Here is a 20,000-nt window from a genome sequence, read left to right as displayed (position 1 = left end):
GAAGACGTGCAGTTGGTACTTGACCCATGAGCTGTGTGACGACCTATGGGGAAGTGCGTTGACATGTCACACATTGACGTGTGCACTTGCCTACGGCTCTGCGTGCACCAACAATATGGTAGAGATCTTGAAGAGATCCTAAAGTAAGCTTTGGTCCAGTATGACATAAACGTTTGTGTTCATTCTCTATGATTAGTAATGTGAGATGGTGTTTTCCATGGAGGATCAGTGGATGGCGAGAATTATAGTCTTCCAGCGACTGGGAGAGACGTCCACCAACTCTTATCAGACCATCTGCATCAAGGAATGGATTTAACGGTTGTAGAGAATTGGACAAAGGGAGTGGTTTTCCATTTTGAAGTGTTTCTACTGTTTCTGAAAACATCGTGGCTTGTGCTTGCTTAAACAACCAAATTTTGGCTCTAGACAATTCAGTAACTGACAAGGGTGTGGAGCTGATTAGATGAGAGCGGGTAACGACACGAAATACCCAAGCAGTAACTCTCAAAAGATGTAAGTAGTTAGAGTATCTTTCAATGTCAATCGCAGGTTTGGCTTCATTAGGAGCAGTGGTTGCTTGAAGTATGACTTCCTTTCGTTCTTTGAGCTGTAGCCTTGCTTCATCAATGCCCACGGAGTAAAGTGTCTCCAAAGAAGGAGGGGGCAGAAATCTTGGAATGCCAGTTTGAAAGATCCCTTTTCAACCAACTAGGACCATTCCACCAGAGACTGTGGTCAGTGATTTCTCCTGGTATAATTCCACGAGGCCCAACATCAGCAGGGTTTTCTTCGCTGATGACACGAGCCCATTTTTCAGGGGGAATATTTTCTTCAATTTCTCCGATTCTATTTATTTCGAAGGTCTTGAAATGCTGACTTCTTCCATAGATCCTATAAAGAACAATAGTACTATCAGCGAAAGCATAAAGATTGTTGGTTGGGATAGCCAAGATTCCTTGGAGATGTTTCCTGAGTTGTGAGCCTAAACTGAGTTCAAGGCGAGGTAAAGTGACCTTCTTGATTGGTGCAACACGTGTTTTTGCCATAACAAGAGAAGTGTACACTCCGCCGGCCGTGTCAAGGCTTCGTAAATACACAATGCCACAGTAGGCCTTCTCGCTAGCATCTGAGAAACCGATTAATTGACGAACGACAATCGCACTGATGACTGATGTATAAAAACGTGGAATGCGGATGTTTGAGATTTCAGGGAGTCGTGTTCTCCAATCTAGCCACTTTTTTTGAACGTCTGGTGGGAGAGGCTCATCCCATGCTGTGCTTCTTTCCCAGAGACGTTGGAAGATTATTTTTGCTACAATGGTGACACACGAGATGAGACCAAGGGGGTAAAAAATCTTTGCTGAATCAGACAATAATCACGCTTGGTAATAAATGACTTTTTGATGGTTAATTTAGTGGAAGAGAAACGGAAGTGATCTTGATTGGAACTTTACTCAATTCCAAGAGTCTTGACAAAGGTATCAGAACTTCTTTGTGTTTCTGATCTCTTGGGAGATTGAGTTCAAAACTTCGGGCGAGTTTGAGTCCCACTTGTGAAGTTTGAATCCTCCTTTGTTAAAGAGGTCCTGAAGCTGATGATGAAGTGAGATGGCTTCTTGCTTTGTCTCTTCGAAGTTTTGCTGACGCTCTACAAGAATAATAACATTAAACATTGATAGGTCTATCGTTTGGCCGTCTTAGGTGGTTTTTCTTACGTTGTCCTCTCCTTGGAGCGAGCAAGTTGAGATTGCCTTGACAAGGGCCGGTGCATTAGCCCGTGACCAAGGTTTTTGCTAGTCGATTTTCAGCAATTCCGCAATGAAAAAAGTAAATTTCTCGTATACATCAACATACCCGCAAACATGAAGTAGTTAAAAATGAGGTAGGTATGATAAAACACTTCAAAACGACGAATGGAGGATAAAAATTTGATAACATTCAATAGCTAATCTATGCAGCCACTCGGGCGCATCACAAACCTAACGAAGTATACAGTTTAGGAAAAGAAACAAAAACTGAGTTAAAATGAATTCGTGTATCAACTAAACAAGAATTATAAAAAATTAATTTAGTCAAAGCGGAAAAGACACCAAGTCACACAACTCCCCGACATTTCCGCCACGTTTATTTCTACTTTCTGCACTACCATCAAGCTCGGATTTACAGTTGCCAATGGAAGAATTAAGAACACAACCAAAATTAAACCATTTTGACCTCGGTTCGGTCATCAGCGCATTTCATCTAAGTCTGTGTGCACATGAACAGTTCGTTGTTGCACTTGCACCGGAGTAAGAGTAGGGATCATAAGATTTTCGAAGAAAAAAGAATTTCAACAAATGTTTTTCACTTCTTTGGTCCTTACAAGAGATCAAAAATCCTTGGAAAGTAGACGTTGGATGTGGAAGTACTCGTGAAAACATACGCAGGATTCATGTTTCCCTAATAACGCTTCAAACTAGGGAAATTTGCAATTAGAAGTGCGATAGTATGATATTGAGAAAAAAAGGAAGAAAAAGATAACTCATGAACCGGACATTGTGTCGGTCGTTATTATATTAAATTCTAGGTAGCTGAACAAAATCCTGTGTTAAAAAGATCCTTTTAGTGTTGCTGAACGCCAATTCTTATCCTCATAAACGAATTTCCTAATATGTTTTTCTTAATTGGATCACGTCTCATTAAGTCAAATTTAAGAGGTGGTGTTTTAAAAAAGTGTTGAATCAATAGATGAATACATTTACCAGCACTGATTTGATTATTACAGTGTTATTCAAAGTCTTAAATTTTAATTAAGATTACACTAGCTTTGCCTCAGTTGGAAGAAAAACAAATGACTTAATGACAATCTTCCCACAGCCAAAAAGTTACGAGAGTCTTTTCTTAAAATTAATATTACCATTTGCAAAAGGAGCTCTTCTAAATGCGTTTTTCACATTTTTCTTGGCTGTAAATGTTGTGTTTGTAAGAATATCGATTCAATTTCTTTTGATTACTCTTGTTTTCAATTTTAAAGCAAAGAACATCATTCAAAGAGAGGGGAATTTATTTCATACTGATATAAATAAGGTCGCAAAACTCTAGGGCATTTGAATTTTTATTTCTCCCGGTTTAAAAGACCTCACTCGTAAAATCTTTCGATGTATGATACTTTAGAATGATCAAAACTATTGCGAATAAGCAATTGTTAATTGATGAAAAACATTTTCTAAATAGTTTTTCATGTCTCGGAAGAAGGTAGTTTTAATTGACAAAGGTTTGAAATAGAATGCATTCTTTCCTTTAAAGACTCTAAAAAAATTTCAATCGAAGCACATCATCTTGATTTCGCAGTAAACCTTTCAAGTGCAAACGCAAACTTTTCAATCGGCTTTGAGTCATGATAATGCAAAACTTGAAAATATGAACAAGTTATGAGGAGTTAACAGATTCAAAAATTTATCCGAGATTCGTCATTTGTATGATTTGACGGCAAAAGTGGTAGCTTAGCGAATGGTGAAAATGTGTGAATTTAGTTTCTATATGATCTTACACCTTTCCTTAAAACATATGTATTGACTTTGCTCTTATTAAAGCAAACATTTCAAAACGTTTTCGAGGAGAATATTTTCCGTCAGCGCAAACAAATCAGCTCGGCAATCCTTTAAATCGAAATTAAAAACAAACTATTTACGCAAAAATTGGCAAATTTAAACTATATAACGCGTTTCAAAATGGTAGTTTTAATTTTGTTCGTAGGTTATTTTCAAAACTAATCTATTTTAAGTGTCTTTAATAACAATAGTATCTGTCATAAAAACTGGTACGGTCTCCTGTGTAAATAAAGCCTTGTTTAAAAAAAAAGAATGGGTTTCACAGAAGCCACTTTCTGAGTGGGTCTATGGGCAACAGAGGGAGAATATCGGAGTCCCTCTTAAAATAAAAAAGGAAGATTGAGGTAAGTAGCTTTTATCCTTTTCTTTTAGTGAGACTCTAGCAACTTATTTCATGGCTCTTTGTTCCATGTTCGTCTTTCTAGTTGACGATACAAAGATTTTTAGCCATAAGCTCCAGCCCTGAAGCAAGCCAGACCCCTACCGTTAAACCCAATTTTCTGTTTGTAGCTAAACAGCTGTAAGAGATTTTTGATTTGCTAGCAAAGGGAAAAATATCCGTTCTAAAGCCCGTTCCAAGGTTTACTGAGACTCGTCGATATCGAGTTGCAGACTTTTTCAGAATTTAAACAGGTTTAATTGCGAGTCAACTTGTCGGAGATAAGTCAAAAATCGTTTTTAATCTTAGACAAATAATAGACTTTTTTGGAAACACCTTCAATCGGGAGGGGTGACAGACCGTAGGTGAAATAAAACTGGCATTCATAAACATGCGTTACTGATCAATCGTTAGGTCAAGATGGCTGGATATTGACCGCAGAGAAAAAGAGCGAGGCCAATATACTGAGCCATCTTGACCGATTAAGCTTGGTTAAGATAAAGCAAAAGTGTTATCCTGTAATTAGAATCAGAGAAAGTCTTGAATGACTTCTTAATTTCCAAAGCCATAATTCTGAGGATTCACTTCACTCAGCTGAGATGTAACCTGGCCTGCTATGCGTCTGGAGGCGATGAGTTTTTCAAACTCTCAACATTGTTTCAACAGCAGGCTCACACGTTCTCAGGTCATTTTGTCTTAAAATTTCACCCTATTCATGAACCGAGAGAGCTAATAAAAATAAGTCACAAAAATGAGGTGATTTTAAACAGAGGAACAAATTACAACTACTTAGGTCAATTTTCGGATCTTTTGAAAGCGGGCATAATTAAAGATATATAGCCTGAGTCAATAGATTATATACCGTGATCTGAATTTAATATCGTTTTGCACGCAACACGTAAGTTTTATATTTCCAAAGAAGAAAATCAATGATTAATTTTTAATTATCCTGAATTGAATCTATTTGATATATAAATTTGTCACCTCTTTAAACTAACGAAATTATTTTCCTCTGTCTCATAATTTTTTCCAATATGTTTTTCTATGTAAACTAAAACATTAGTTTGATTTTTCTTTTTTTTGGCAGCTTGCTTATCTTTAGCAGAGATGTGGAGTCCTCTTCTCGTTGTAGCCTTGAACGTGCTCTTTGTTCATGGAAAGAAAGGTTCGGTTTCTTTTATGTATTATGTCTGAGCGCCCATCTTCAGGATCCCCCCACCTGACATCGGCATTCTTAATTATTTATCCGAATTTCGTAAGTCCAGTCCTAGTCGCAAAGGCTTGATTATTCTTTACCAAAATAAACAAAATGGCGGCAGATGAACTGCGGTTTTGGGTTATCGGTTTTCGCGCCTGTAGACGAGAATTGCTCTTGTTTCAGGATCAGCCCTTTGCGAGAGAAAAAGGCAGCGTGGAAGTGGACTCTTTGAATTACTTGCACAACATTTCCAACACATTATGCCCAGAAACAAAAGAATGCAACTATAAGGCAAGGTTCCCTCAATGAAATGTTACTCATGTGAGCTGTCATTATTGATTAATAGGGCCTCAAAGTCTCTGTAACACGGGGTTCACCTTATATGGTTTAATGCTTTGCAAGTATCGTATAAACATATCATTTACTGAAGTTACGTATATTTCTTCTTAAAGCAGCCCTGCCTCATACAAAATGTGAGCGGACGTTCGAAAAAGTGGGATGTTTCAAGGACAATACCAAAAAAGGGATGAGAACCCTACCAAATCTCTTAGTGAATGATAGAGACAAATCCAGTGATGCCCATGATGGTCACCAGATTGATTGGCATGCATGGGAAGAGTCAATGCTCAGGTAACTCGCCCTTTTAATCTATTTATTTGGTATATTTAGACAGGCTGGCCCAGTTCAGCTTTAAAGCTTGGACTAGGATCAACAGTAACATGGCCAGACCACAGTACTGGGGGCTACATTCCCTACTCTTTTGGAGAAAAGCAATGGTTTTTTTAACATCCTTTGCTAACCAGTACAGAGAAGATGATGGTGACAGGGCCAATGGTTTATCGTCCTTATCTGATAAGATTAGAATATCTTATCATTATCGGATGTCATAGCAAAGGCAACACCTTGTCCTCAGTTATTTTAAGACTCTTAGGGTTGGTCCGGTGTGACCTTCCCACACAACAGTGCAGCACTCATGAGCTAACCAAGGGCTGGCCAACCTTAAAAAATTATGTTTCATTTCTCATTGCCCAACAGAACAATATGTACACTCCTGATGATAAGTAAAATCACTACAGGTAGAATGTCAATGCAACCACCATTAGGTAATAACATTTTCACATGACTTTTTTCAGTCTTGCCTGCCGCTGTGCAAATAAAACCCGTGAAAATGGTTGGAAAGTATTTGGGTTGCAGTTCTATGGCGAGTGCTGGAGTGGAGAGAATGGAGAGACAGCATTTAACAAATATGGTGAAGCTAATTCCAAAAAGTGCATCCAAGAGCTTGTCGAACCATTCCCTCCTTGTGATAAAAGCAAGGATATGGAATGTGTTGGAACTCAAAGCACTAACTACATCTATCGATTGAAAGACTGTGAGTGAATTCTTAGATTAAAAGAGAGCATTGAATTGTATTTAAAATTTTACAATTGTAGGAGTTCTTAATTTTACATGAGACTTTCATTTCAATTTGGTTTCATCTTAGTAGATTAAACTTACTGGTTCAATTTAAACTTTGACAAAGTTTTTTTGACCAGCTAATTTTGATTGGGATTTAGTTTGCTTCCTTCAAGGATTCAGTTTTTCTTCTTACTTTCGAGAGGCTTATATTTTAAGGAAAATTGGTTATTTTATTCTAATATTTTGAAGTTCAATTTCTATGAAACACATTCAACTGAAACAAAAACATCTACCCAACATCTTTAAATGATTGTTTTTCAGTTGCAAAATAGTCTTGCTGCTGAAAGTGTCACACAAAAGCTTTTAAAATATTGTGGTACTTATTTACTTCACGTCTCAACCTTAGACATTGATTAATTATTTTTTTTTATCCTTATTCAATGTTTACACTGTTTCAGTAGGTCAACATTATTTTATGCAACTTTTCATGCGGTCATCAGTTTGAAAATTCACACATAATTCTTTAGGTATCTTTATCGTAATGTAAGAGTACTCTTTTTGGAAGCTTAATCAATGTCTGTTTTCTCTTTTTCTTCCTCTATAGTAAAACCTAAGGATGTAAATGGTGGCTACTCATTGTGGTCAGAGTGGACTGCATGCACTAAAACCTGTGGAGGCGGAACACGAGCTCGTGAAAGAACCTGTACCGACCCTGCCCCTGTGGGGAATGGAAAGGGCTGCGACCACTTGGGTGAACCCGAGGAGGATCAAAAATGTAATGAAGATCCGTGCCCTGATCGTAAGTGGCATAAAATAAATTACAACTCGAATCTCACGCTTTCTTCAGCCACGTATCACCAACATACGTACCTTTTCAGTTACTAATCTTTCATGTCAATTTCATTTCAACAGCCTGCAAGAAATCCCTGGACGTTGGCCTGATAATAGATGCTTCAGGCAGCGTTGGAAGTGGAAACTTTGCCAAAGCTTTGAAGTTCCTCTCTGATCTTGTCGGCCACTTGTCAGTATCCCCACAAGGAACCCACGTCGGTGCCATCGTCTATCATTCAGTGGCCACATTAAAATTCAACCTGGCGAAATCGGAATACCACAGCCTTTCCAAGCTACAGGAAGCCATCAAGGGCCTGAAATACACTGGTGGAGGGACAAGAACGGATCTGGCCTTAGAGATGGCCGCTGATCAGATCTTTAGCGCCGCTGGTGGTGACAGGGCAGATGCCGCAAATGTTTTGGTGATCCTCACCGATGGTAAAACAAGTGGCAAGAGTGCGCCATATAAGGATGTTTTGAAGCCTCTGCAGGTTAGCTACAAGGAAATATGCACTTAACGTTTAAATTGTCGCTTGCTAGCCTAGGAATATGCTAAGGAGGAGAGAATTATTCACAAAGAACTATAAGGATGATCCAGAACGGACAATATTAACATGAATTGTAGGCAACGAATATTCAAGATGAGGCTACGTTTTTCAAGTTGTACAATTAAGGGTGACTTAAGGAGGTAGAAGCTTCTTGAGGTAACTGCACTAATCTGTGAAGATAAAGTTCTGATGAATATCTTTGAAGATAAAATTCTGATGAATATCAAAAACAGTGGCCTCCATTTGGCGCGAAAATAATAATGCGCGGATATTTTTCTTCAGTTGAAAAATAACTTTTTAAAGCGAGTTTTCTAGAAAACCAGTCTGAACCTTCCTCTGAAAAAGCAGTAGACTTCCACGGCACTGCACTCAGGGTTTAAAAAACTGGGGAGCATTGTAGTTTTAGACGTCGCTTTGGGTCACCTGATGCTTTTAAACCAATCGCCTGCGAGTGAAAATGTTCAGTGAAAAATAAAGGTTAGTGTTGTTCCCTTCTTCTTCTGTTTTAGAACAAGGGGGTCCGCACGGTTGCCGTAGGAATTGGGAACAGCATTGGTGACGATGAACTGCTCATGATTGCTGCCGGAAACCCTGACTACGTCACACATCTAAACGATTTTGATGAACTTAAAAGCAACTTGAAGCAAATCCTCATGGAATCTTGTCAAGGTGGGTGACATGCAACAGATTGCAACCTTCGAAATAGACCCTGCTTCAATTGGGAAGCGAAATGAAACATCAGTTACTATAGGGGAAATAAGTCAACACAAATCGTTCATAATCCTGACCAGGGGTACCCAACTAACATATACCCCTTAGTAGAGGATGTTGATACATGTGTCATATTTTTGTGCTTGTCATTCATTGACTAGAATCTCTTATCAGGTGCTGGTGATGTCGATGGTGCTTGGTCCGCGTGGTCTAGTTGGACGCAATGCTCTAAGTCTTGCGGTGGAGGAATAAAAGTTCGCGAAAGATCGTGTACCAATCCCCCTCCAAAAGGCAACGGCAAAAGTTGCACTGGAGAGTTGGAAGAGACTGGGGCGTGTTCTGAGAATCCATGTCCCAAACGTGAGTAAGAATTAAGAATTTTGTCCTTGAAGGATCAAATTTGTCCAACTGTAACTTCGCAAAGTACAGATCTTTTACCTGGAAGTGAGTTTGTCACGGGACAAATTATAATTGATTTCCTCAGTCCAAGTGTTTTAGGAAATTACTCGTCAAGAGTCAGATTTCAAATTAAAATGTGTAATCCGCAGTCTTAAGTGCAAGAAACCAAGTTCTAAAGCTGTGATTGGTCCTAGTTTTGCAATCTGATTTGTGGCACGGGATTGGTAAACCCCTGAACGACAGAGCGCAGTGAAGGAAAACCGCTGCAATTTCTATCTTCATTTGATATTCGATTGAAAGTTGCTCGAACATAATAGAAACGACCAACCTGTCGCCGTCATCGTTTTCACCGAATGTAGATAAAAACGAAGACGGCGACACCAGCGTTATAAAAGAAACTGAATCCGAAACATGCATCAGCGGCAGAAAATTGATTCAAGTAGGTGTTAATTTTGTAAAATTTTGAATATAGCTTGTACCAAGGCCTTAGACGTTGGGATCATCCTGGATGGCTCAGGCAGTGTGGGTAAAAACAACTTCAAAATAGCCAAGGAGTTCGTCCAGTCCTTGATGTCTCACTTCTCAGTCTCCACCAAAGCAACGCACTTTGGTGTAATTACATATAGTACTAATTCCAATTTGGAATTTGACCTAGCAAACGCTAAATATCACGACGTGGTCGAACTAAAGAAACGTGTGATGGAAATTAGGTATCCTGGTCAGTGGACTCGCACCGATAAGGCCTTGGAAATGGCTGCTCAAAAGCTGTTTACTAGCGCTGGAGGGGATCGTAACGACAAAGCAAACATTTTGATTGTGTTTACCGATGGTAAAACCAACAGAGGAAGCAGGCCATACCCTGAAGTACTACAACCACTTCAGGTTAGTACCATCAATCTTTCAACGTTGATTGCACTTGTAATTGATCAACAGGGTTTGATTTTGCCAGTGTGTTTAACCATGCATCTTTTATATTTCGTACGATATCATTCTTTACTTACTCGGGCACTTACAAAAGCTATCTGGAAACATCTAACCAAGAAAATCAAAAGAAAACAAGAAATATTCTTTTTCATCATTCTTACCTTTTTAATTTGGTAGGAAAGAGGTGTCAGAACCGTTGCAGTAGGTATTGGTCACGGTATCAACCAGCGAGAGCTGCGTCAGATCGCCATGAACGATGATCAGTATGTTATACAGGTGGATGCCTTTGACGTCTTGAAGGATAAACTACAGATGATTCTAGATGAGTCTTGTCAAGGTAAGCTCGTACAATGACACCAACAAACGAACCTGGAAGCTGTAGCCGGTTTTGTTTTGTGTTCCTTTTACTGCCACGACTGAATATAGATCAACCCCTGGATATTGATTCTTCGAACATTTATTGACTTCAGTATTTTTCTTTGTTGTTTCAGGTGCACCACCATCTACGCCTAGCCCTCGATGTAAGGAAGGAAAGCTAGGTATTCAGAGTGGTGACATTCCTGATGATGCTATCACGGCCTCCAGCCAATGGGATGGTAACCATAGTCCAATCCGTGCGCGACTAAATTCTGCACGTTCGGGAGCGAAGACAGGAGCTTGGTCTGCAAAGTATAATGACTTAGGGCAGTGGATTCAGGTATATGTTGTCTATTTACCGATACTCGACTCTCTCTTGTCTGTGAAATGTCTGCACACGAGTCTGAACATTTCCAATTTTCTAGGCACCTGGCAACTAGGAAGGGTACTATGTGGTGTCATGACACCTCACTAGTACTCAGTACCCATCCGTGTTCCTGAATGAACGCTTGGGGATTGACCCTGTTAGGGCTCGAACCTGGGGCCTCTTCTCTGACGTCACTGTTGTTATCAGTCTCAAAAACTGCTTTCTTGGTTTGATATGTTCATTAGAGATGATTGAGATCAGAACTATCAAAATATTAGAAAACAAAGCAGAGTAGATTGGTTTTTGAGTTAAATGTTTTAGAAATAGCTTGTGGTCGGTAAAGTTACCGGTTCCTGGGCCGTTCGATCCAGTTTGAGCGCCCTAACCATTGCACCCATGCGTTTCCTACTAAACAATGATTTACTTCTTGTACAATTATAAATCGTATTGCTATCTTAATATTCACTTTGCAGATCGACTTTGGCAAGGTTGTCAAGATAACACAGGTGTTTACCCAAGGTAGAAGTGATTATAATCAGTGGGTGACGTCATACTGGATATCCTACAGCCTCAGTAATGGTTTCTACGAGGTCTACGGTGACAATGGTCCAATTGTAAGTTTGACATGCCGCCTATCTGAACCCAAACCTTTTGATATGGTTGTCGAACCTATTGCCAGGGATTGTCCAAAAATAGATATATACCACAATTCCGTCAGGTAGCGTAGCTGTAAAGACTTTTACTGGAATATGTTCGATGAATTATTTCTGGGAATCGCATTTCCCTCCAAAGCGTATCATTTTGCTAGGAGGCCTTTTGAAGTCTTGATGACTCCACAATGCTCTTGCTGCGTTTGATCTTACTTGAATTTGTTGATTATGGTTGAGTTCCATCTCTCTTAGTCCATGCTGGTAATAGTCGCTGGAACCTTTGTTATAAGGGTTGGAAATTATCTCTCCATGCAACTCTCCATCTAGATGTAAATCTTTCCTTTGTTGTGGGTGACAACTCAAGGCGACTCTGATTTAATCCAAAATAGTTGCTTGAAGAAGTTCCCTTTCCTTGCTCTCGGATTTGCTGCGTTGAAAGGGAACTTTTTGTTTCATGTGGAAACTGCTTTTCGTGACTGTTGCTTGTTTTGTCATTTTCTTAGATCTTTACAGGAAACTCAGACAGGAATACAATCAAAGTAAACAAGTTAGAAGTTCCCATCTACACTCGTTTCTTTCGTCTCCATCCAAAAACGTTCCATAGACATATCTCCTTGAGACTTGAATTATTTGGCTGTCAAACAGGTAAGCTCGAAGTTATGTTACATCAACTGAAATGATTTCTTACTGCTTCGGAGAATGTACTAAAGAGAAGCATAAATGGCAAAGAAGTGAGATTGTTTGCTCCCACTGTTCCGAGTTTGATTCACTTACCTGACGTCAAATCTAGGTTGCTCTTGTCCTTGCTCCGCGGTATCTACTAAAGGTTTTCTGTTTTCTCCTCTCCACAAAATGCAATACTTCAAATTGAAATTCCACGGCACTGTTGGATGAAAAACCACTCGTAAACGTGCCCCTGCCTTAGTAATTTACTTCACTCATTTGTCTATTATTTCTGAATGTCGACTTGATTCAGTATCCGCAAGGGTAAGAGGTTAACTATTTCAAATTTTCTGTTGACATTTCGGAAAAAAGGGTCTATCCGAGAGCTGTAAGACAGTTGGCGTTTCTAGCTTCCAATGGCATAACGTGGAGTTGATAACTGTTTCAGTTAGAGAGTTTAATTGTCTAAATGAAACACAGGGTCGAAAGATGAACGTGACTGTTATTAGAGATCAAGAGAATCCCCATGAAATTGTTAAATGCTTCGCCACCATTTTTCTCGCTCATCAGGTTTTGTCCCTCCCAGTCCCCCTCTGTGCATGGAAGCACTCGGCATGCAAAGCGGGCGTATCAAAGCAGATGCCCTACAGGCTTCTTCACAATACGATGCTAACCACAGAGCAGATAATGGTAGGCTTCACTTCCAGAAAACAGGTTCACGAATCGGTGCATGGTCCGCTAAAACAGCAGATGGCAACCAGTACATTCAAGCGAAGTTCGACGTGGTCGCTAAGGTACGTCGCGTTGCCACTCAGGGACGAATGGACGCTGACCAGTGGGTGAAGACCTACACTTTGGCTTACAGCTTCGATGGAAAGACGTGGAAAGATTACAAACTGAATAATATTGTTACGGTACGTTCTCACACCTGTGTGATCCTTGGTGTAAGTAGTTTTGTGTTACTGTCAAACTCAGAAGAAACTTGAAATGTTTGGAATATCTGTTTCGTTGTGACGAATCTCACAGGACATTAAGGTGTTACGGCTTCCTGAGTTTGATATCAAGTACGAAAAATTAATTCGAAAGTTCTATGATTTTTCTTCAGGGCCCCTTTTGATACCAGCCTATGGCTGATGGGGCTACCCTGCCTAAATAAAGATGACTTGAAAATATGAGAGCATCATAGATCACCTTGGATTCCATTAACAGGTTTTAAGGCTCTGCTTCACTAGGCAATTTTTAAAATGTCACGTACTATTACTTCAGGTGATGCTAGTGAAACTAGTTCTAATCTGCTCTTAATATCATTATCTCTATATTTTTTCTTATGAAATATTTTGCGCTCCAAAACTATACTCGGCTTGAAGGAGACTAGGAAATATCAGTTTGGTATGATAGGAAAATAGGAAGGGAAATTTTCAATCGAGCGTGCAGAGATATCCGAGGTTATTTTGGTTTTGTTTTACTTCGGTCTGGATTGATCCAGAAAACTCACGCCATCCTCATATTAAATCAGACGCAAAACGCAAACCAATCCCGACTTCGTCATCGGCGTCTTTCCGCGCGTTGTGCGGTTTGCCTGGTTTTACTTTGAATCCTCATTTGCTAACGGTGAAGTAATTCGTCGTTTTCAATGCCGTTTTTGATTACTTTGGTTTTGGTTTTTCAAAGCGCTATTGAAAATTGCTCTGAAAGATCAGGAATGAAAAAAATTGACTATTTGAAAGAATCTTATCAAGGAATGACGAGTCGAGTCAGCATTAAATAACAATCTGTGTTCAAATACCTAGGTCTTCCAAGGAAACAAGGATCGTTACACTGTAGCATCCGAGTTTATTGATCCACCAATCATAGCACAGTATATACGGGTCAAACCTAAGAGCTGGTATGGAACCATTTCTCTGAGAGTGGAGTTCTACGGATGTACTGAAGGTATGACGCTTAGGCCATATACAAAAAAAAAAAATTCTCGTTTGAGTGTCGAAAGTCATCCACGATTTCAGTTGTTTGCTTCACTGTTCTTTGTGATAGGTTTAAAAAATTCGAGGGCTACCTTCTCAACCAATGAAGGTAACACGGTAAAACTAAAAGCAATCATGACTTCTGGTTTTACTGAACTGAATCGAAAAGCGCTTTGGTCAGCGGCCTTCTTTTAAAGTTTATGAAATCAATAATTTTGTGAAAGCATTTCTCTCTTGAATCACTTATTTAACTGTGTTCTATTTATATTTCTGTGTAGACGGTGACATTTGCAGTGTGCATAAGCCTTGTCAAAATGGCGCCCATTGCACAAATATTGTGGGTGGTTATCAGTGTAAATGTCCTCCTGGTTTTAAAGGCAAAAACTGTGACGTGGGTAAGTTACTGTGGTAATAATGAAAATTGTTTCTACATTGAGTGTTGAGGGATGATATTGTTTGCGGTACTTGCCAAGGAATGAACTCCCATTTGCTCTTGTTACGGCCACAGAGGGTAAGTTGTTATGTTGTTTTTGTCGTTGAGACTGGACGAGGGTTGAGTTACCTTCTTGTACTTCGATGAATCTTGAAACTCGTTTATAAACGTCAACAGTGGTTCAGCTAAACGCACTTCATATTTATGATTATTTCGGAGATTACATATTTATGATTGTTTCAGGGATCTACAGCGAAAAGAATTTGTCCTATATAGGTTTCTTCCTTTAACCATCCATGTCTTCCTTCCCTCCTTAAATTCGTTACAAATAACTTAAGATATGAAACCTAAACTGAATCTCATGTTGGAATGTTTTTGCGTGCTTATTCACAACACAGATGTCGATGAATGCGCCAGCAAACCCTGCAAGAATGGCGGCAAGTGTGAGAATAAACCAGGGGGCTACAAATGCACCTGTGTTGGTGGTTGGTTTACAGGAAAGAATTGTGATGAAGGTAGATGTTTCTCTAGAGGCTTTTCAGACGTGTTAGTCAGTGATGTATATTATAAGATCATGAAAACGCTTTTTAGATGTTTCATGATTGTGATCGCTTGATCTCATCCAAGGTACTCAGTGCGATTACATTCATTCGTGTTCAGTTTTCCTAGGTATCTATATTTACTACATTTATCCCAATTATATTAACATGTTGTAATATAAAACGGCTTTACCTTACTCAGGAAAATCTTGATTTTTGTTTACTTTCGACACAATAAACTAAACTATGTAACTAGTTTCGAAACTCATATGTCAATATAAAGAGGAAAATCTTGATTTTTGTTTACTTTCGACACAATAAACTAAACTATGTAACTAGTTTCGAAACTCATATGTCAATATAAAGAGGAATCTCCCAGAAAAGTAAAATCAGGAGAATCGCAACCGAATCGTTGCGATCCACATCGGAAGCTAGTGACCGTTTCGTCAGGCAAACGCCGTTATTACTAAGATCGAAACTGTTCCCCGCGTAATCTTCTTTAGATGTTATCTACTTATCTTTCTTAATATTTTCAATCTTCGCTATACAGTGTCATCTGAAAAGTCTTTTGGTAAACTAGAGGAGCGTTAAAGTTCTGATATGGTTGTTACCTTTTTCATATAACCAATTATTGCAAAATGCAGCGTCTGTCATTTGACGTCCGTAGCGCAAGAAAAAAAATGAAAGTGGCTCTGTTTTAGAATAAATTCAGGGTGTCAAGTTCCTATTTTTCCTATTTTTTGGCCTGCCTCCTATTTTCTCCTATTTTTACATGAAATTCCTAGTTTTTCCTATTTTTTTAGGGTTTTACTAGGTACACAAAAACATTTTGAAATATTTGAAATAAAATTGCAAATAAAATTGATAAATTCTGCAAAAAACTGAAACTTCATTTCCAAAAAGACCAGTTTGAAGCCTTTATGAGTGATTTTCTTCTGAAACTAGTGCCCAGACTTTCTCAGTGCTTTTGATAACATGCAAGGGATTCTGGGAGGTTCATTTGCATGTATGTGCATTTGCCATGTTGAAGTGGGGCTGCAATGCGTTATGGATGTATGTCATAGTGCCTGTTAAATATTAAAGCGCTGGGTTGTGGAACAGAGTTTCTATTGGGAGTGTTAAGAGGATAGAACTCAAAGAAATCCTCCTATTTTTTTCCTATTTTGGGGTGAGAATTCCTATTTATTTCCTATTTTTTGGCCACTGTCATTCCTATTTTCCTATTTTCTAAGTGTCATTTGTCACTTGACACCCTGTAAATTGAATTGCCTGTTATGCGTGGGGCTTTTGGGGAAACGCTGCTTGTCTGGTATGATAGGCTGCGTACCTGATGAGCTTTGGGGCGCCTCAAAGCAACGGAGCTTTGAGAGGAGTCGCCACTCATTCTCACTGCCGTTCATTACTTCGAGTCGCTCGAAAAACCGTCATCTACATAAGTATTCTTAGTATCCACATGTATCCGAAGTAAAATCACTTACCCCACAAAACCTAACGGGTCTCTTTTAAGAGCCATCCTTAGGATTATCTTCGTTAAAGCAGGTTAATTAACGCATCTCCTTCTCTGCAACATAGTTCCTGCTGAGTGCATCGTAAACATCAAACTAAGTGAAGCAAACCGAGCCTCAGGCAACTTGAGAAGGAGCTTTCTGGAATGCGACGCAAGAAATCTGAAAACGATTGGAAAGTGGCATCAATTTGTCGGAGCAGCTGGTACCAAGATACCAAACTCCTGCGTTCCTACGCAACGCTGCGGAACCCACGCTCCTGGATGGATGAAGGATGTACACCCCAAGAAGGAAGATGGAGTGGTCAAGAGGAAGATCTGCTTCCACTGGAGTGGCGACTGTTGTCGGTGGAGTGTCGATATCGATGTCAGGAACTGTGGAAGCCACTACGTGTACAAGCTGGCGAAGCCGCCGGCGTGTTATTTACGATTTTGCGGCGATAAAGGACATAGTAAGTACAAAGTAAAAGCTCATTTCAGAGAACTCTTCGGTTTAATTTTCTTTTAAGGAGAAGCAATTGTGCAGCGAGAACTGTCAAGAAATTTGTTAGAAACTTTTGTCGAGTTGTCCCAACATCCTGCGTGCGTTATTACGCTGGTAAACTGAACGAAAATGTGGTCTATCGCTCAGTCAATTTCTTTTTTGTAAGTGTTAATGAAAAAAGACGTTGTAATCAGGTGTCCTTTCGTGACCAAGATTGACTTGATCTGTTTCCTATGAGTTCACAGAAGTATACTGTGTGCAAGAAAATGGGAATATGACTTGCCTTGCCCTTTATTACTCTGTTTACCCGTAGACGTTTGTGAACCAAAGAATCCCTGTCAAAATGGCGGAGTATGTAAACCTCAAGGTGACGGCTACTACTGCCAGTGTAAAGGTGGCTACCAAGGAAAGAACTGCGATAAAGGTATGTCATGCATGTTGTAAACAGTAACTTTACCCAGTTTTAATTCGATAGATTTCCGTATCCATATGACGAGATTAATCGCAAATATTCCAGTGTGAAACTTGATAAATGTGTTTTCGGTAAATCACGACAAACGAGCAGGAGTTGGTATTCATGCAGTTCCTCAAAAGTAACTGCTAGGGTCATGTTAGCGTATAAATTTGTGTACAGTCAACAGCTAAACCCACCATTTTTCACACATTGGAAGACTAGTTTTAATAATATTTATATATATAGACTATGGAAATTGTCCCCTATGTGTATTTTCCATCCACGCATGAAATGTGGCATTAATATCGCGGTTGCTAAAGAATCATGAGTTCTCTACGCTATCACAGCAGTGCTCAATATTTTAAGACTGCTCGCCAGTAAGTTTCGTTCGTATAATGACTTTCTCCGTGAAACAAACGTAGCACCCTGCATCTTGTGAAAGCGTTCGTCTTGATATCTTCCTTTCCAGATATCGATGAATGTTCTGTTAACAATCCATGTAAGAATGGAGGAACGTGCACCAACACAGCTGGAAGCTACAAATGCGCATGCGGAGCGAAATATACTGGAAGGAACTGTGAGACGGGTTGGTGATATTTCAAGTGAATATTCTTGCTTTTATCAAAACTCAGGTTTCGTGTTTCTCGGTGTTAAGTTACACAGTATGCTCAATAATCGTTTTGCGTTTTCTCTGACAAAAACCGAGAGCGCCCAAATAAAGAACTAGCTTGGAGGCTTCGAGAAAGATATGTCGTATATGTCATAACTTAGGCCTTTAATTCAACTAAATCGTTCTTTCACTTAGATATCAACGAGTGCACAGTACACAAGCCGTGTAAAAACGGAGGAACCTGTATTAACTCTGTTGGTGGATACAGCTGCAAGTGCCCCAATAACTTTAAAGGAAAACACTGCGATGAGGGTAGATTTAAATACTTTCTTGATCTAGCCCAATGATGGTTTCCTTACGGTGTGTTACATACAGCTATTACCGAAGATTGTTGGAAAAAGCGTGAAAATTCACGTGACGACCCCGAAAGGTGTTGTGGGTGATTTTCAATTCACAAATTGATTAATTTATTTACTTATTTGACACGTTAAAATTCATTGATTACCGGGTACCCAGATTACCCTTCAAGAATGTCGCGTAAACTTCTGCCCTGTTTTCGACAATTTTTTTCGAAACAGTTGTATACAAGACAGACAGTGGAAGCTGCTTTATGATTCGACTTACTAGGGAATCCAAACCTTATGTTTGACACTGTGATGTGTATTTGGTGATTGAAATCATTTGGGTTCTTGTTTTCTTATTTTCTAGATGTTGATGAATGTGTCGGCATCAAACCCTGCAAGAATGGAGCTAAATGTGCTAATACTGTTGGAAGTTACAAGTGCACATGTGTTGGTGGCTGGTTTACTGGAAGACACTGCGACGAAGGTAAGAATTTGCGAAACCAGATCAATGAAACAAAAAATAAGTGAACAAATTGACAAAAAATTCCAACAGAAAGAGGGCCACACTGATAAGAACTTTGTGGCTCAGAAGATCAAGGTAGGTACGTAGCTTATGAACATGACATCAGGAAAGCCATGTTGAATTATTTTTAATGCTTCGCCGCTGCCAAGTAAATGATGCTCGATCTGAAGACCATTTCGTAGCCAAATTAAACAGCGAATGGTCGAAAAAACAACCTGAAGAAATGATCTGAAATATCGGCCAAGTGAGTCATTGCATACATAACCCAATGCTCGTTGGGTGTCTTTTTCTACCACGGATTTCCTTTTGCGTATTTGTAGCCTCATGAGTAATTGCTCTCTGTTTCAGATCCCAAGGAATGTTCGAGCTACACTGAACTGAACACCGCTGATCGTGCCTCTGGTTCTCAAAGGGGTAGGTTGTTGAAGTGTGACAGAAACGACTTTCCTTCCCAAGCCAAGTGGTACCGCTTCACAGGTGCCGCAGGAACAAGGATGCCTACTTCGCCTGTAGCCAAACATCATTGTGGAACCCATGCACCAGGCTGGCTGAATGGTCAACATCCAAAGAAGGAGGATGGGGTTGTTTCGCGAAAGGTTTGCTTCAATTGGGGCAATAACCTTTGTACATGGCACGTGTTTGTCAGTATCCGTAACTGTGGGAACTACTTAGTGTATCATCTAGGAAGGACACCGGGATGCTCTTTACGTTATTGTGGAAACAAGGGACATAGTAAGTTATCATCCACTGCTGTTTGTAGAGCAATAATTTGGATATATCAACAAAGTTGAAATGGTAAATTGGCCACCGTAACGATTACAAAAGCTGACGTTTCGAGCGTTAGCCCTTCGTTTGTAGAGCAGTTTTATTAGAATGTTTTGCGATTGAGTGTCGTAAAACTAATATAATCACAATGTCCAATCAGAAGAAAGGAAAACATTTGTAAGAGCCATTGCGAGCCTAAAGTAAAACCCACCAAACTGCCTAAAGTTTGAGAGAGAGGTGCGAGTTTTCTGGAACGATCGCAGAGCGAAGTAAGGAAAAAACAAAGCTATTCCATATTACCTACCATACTCAATTGAAAATTGCATCAAGTTTTGTAAACTCAAACCAAACGTATCACAAGGCCAGTT

The 20,000-nt window shown here is 39.5% G+C and overlaps 1 protein-coding gene and 1 pseudogene across 3 annotated transcripts in view; one reads left to right on the top strand and one right to left on the bottom strand.

The window, feature by feature from the left end:
- Positions 1–1,864, bottom strand: part of LOC148722637 (uncharacterized) — a 3,500-nt pseudogene extending 1,636 nt beyond the window's left edge.
- A 1,996-nt stretch (positions 1,865–3,860) lies between these two features.
- LOC111325455 (uncharacterized) overlaps positions 3,861–20,000 on the top strand; it is a 30,411-nt gene continuing 14,271 nt past the window's right edge. For 2 of the 3 annotated variants that reach the window (XM_088736176.1, XM_088736174.1), the window contains exons 1-23: positions 3,861–3,934; positions 5,057–5,134; positions 5,620–5,797; positions 6,301–6,539; positions 7,170–7,364; positions 7,478–7,887; positions 8,454–8,613; positions 8,830–9,015; positions 9,527–9,936; positions 10,156–10,315; positions 10,470–10,675; positions 11,176–11,316; positions 11,856–11,997; positions 12,586–12,929; positions 13,806–13,947; positions 14,255–14,371; positions 14,808–14,924; positions 16,521–16,904; positions 17,250–17,360; positions 17,860–17,976; positions 18,196–18,312; positions 18,709–18,828; positions 19,216–19,599. In XM_088736176.1, coding sequence (XP_088592302.1) covers positions 5,077–5,134; positions 5,620–5,797; positions 6,301–6,539; positions 7,170–7,364; positions 7,478–7,887; positions 8,454–8,613; positions 8,830–9,015; positions 9,527–9,936; positions 10,156–10,315; positions 10,470–10,675; positions 11,176–11,316; positions 11,856–11,997; positions 12,586–12,929; positions 13,806–13,947; positions 14,255–14,371; positions 14,808–14,924; positions 16,521–16,904; positions 17,250–17,360; positions 17,860–17,976; positions 18,196–18,312; positions 18,709–18,828; positions 19,216–19,599 — 4,438 coding nt within the window. In that variant the 5' untranslated portion in view covers positions 3,861–3,934; positions 5,057–5,076. The remainder of the gene's footprint in view (positions 3,935–5,056; positions 5,135–5,619; positions 5,798–6,300; positions 6,540–7,169; positions 7,365–7,477; positions 7,888–8,453; positions 8,614–8,829; positions 9,016–9,526; positions 9,937–10,155; positions 10,316–10,469; positions 10,676–11,175; positions 11,317–11,855; positions 11,998–12,585; positions 12,930–13,805; positions 13,948–14,254; positions 14,372–14,807; positions 14,925–16,520; positions 16,905–17,249; positions 17,361–17,859; positions 17,977–18,195; positions 18,313–18,708; positions 18,829–19,215; positions 19,600–20,000) is intronic. The other variant, XM_088736175.1, reaches the window with a different exon arrangement.

The sequence above is a fragment of the Stylophora pistillata genome, chromosome 10, assembly GCF_964205215.1.
Source record: "Stylophora pistillata chromosome 10, jaStyPist1.2, whole genome shotgun sequence".
In the NCBI taxonomy this organism is placed as follows: domain Eukaryota; kingdom Metazoa; phylum Cnidaria; class Anthozoa; order Scleractinia; family Pocilloporidae; genus Stylophora; species Stylophora pistillata.
Note: the sequence above shows the minus strand (reverse complement) of the source record. Positions and strands in the feature narration are given on the sequence as shown.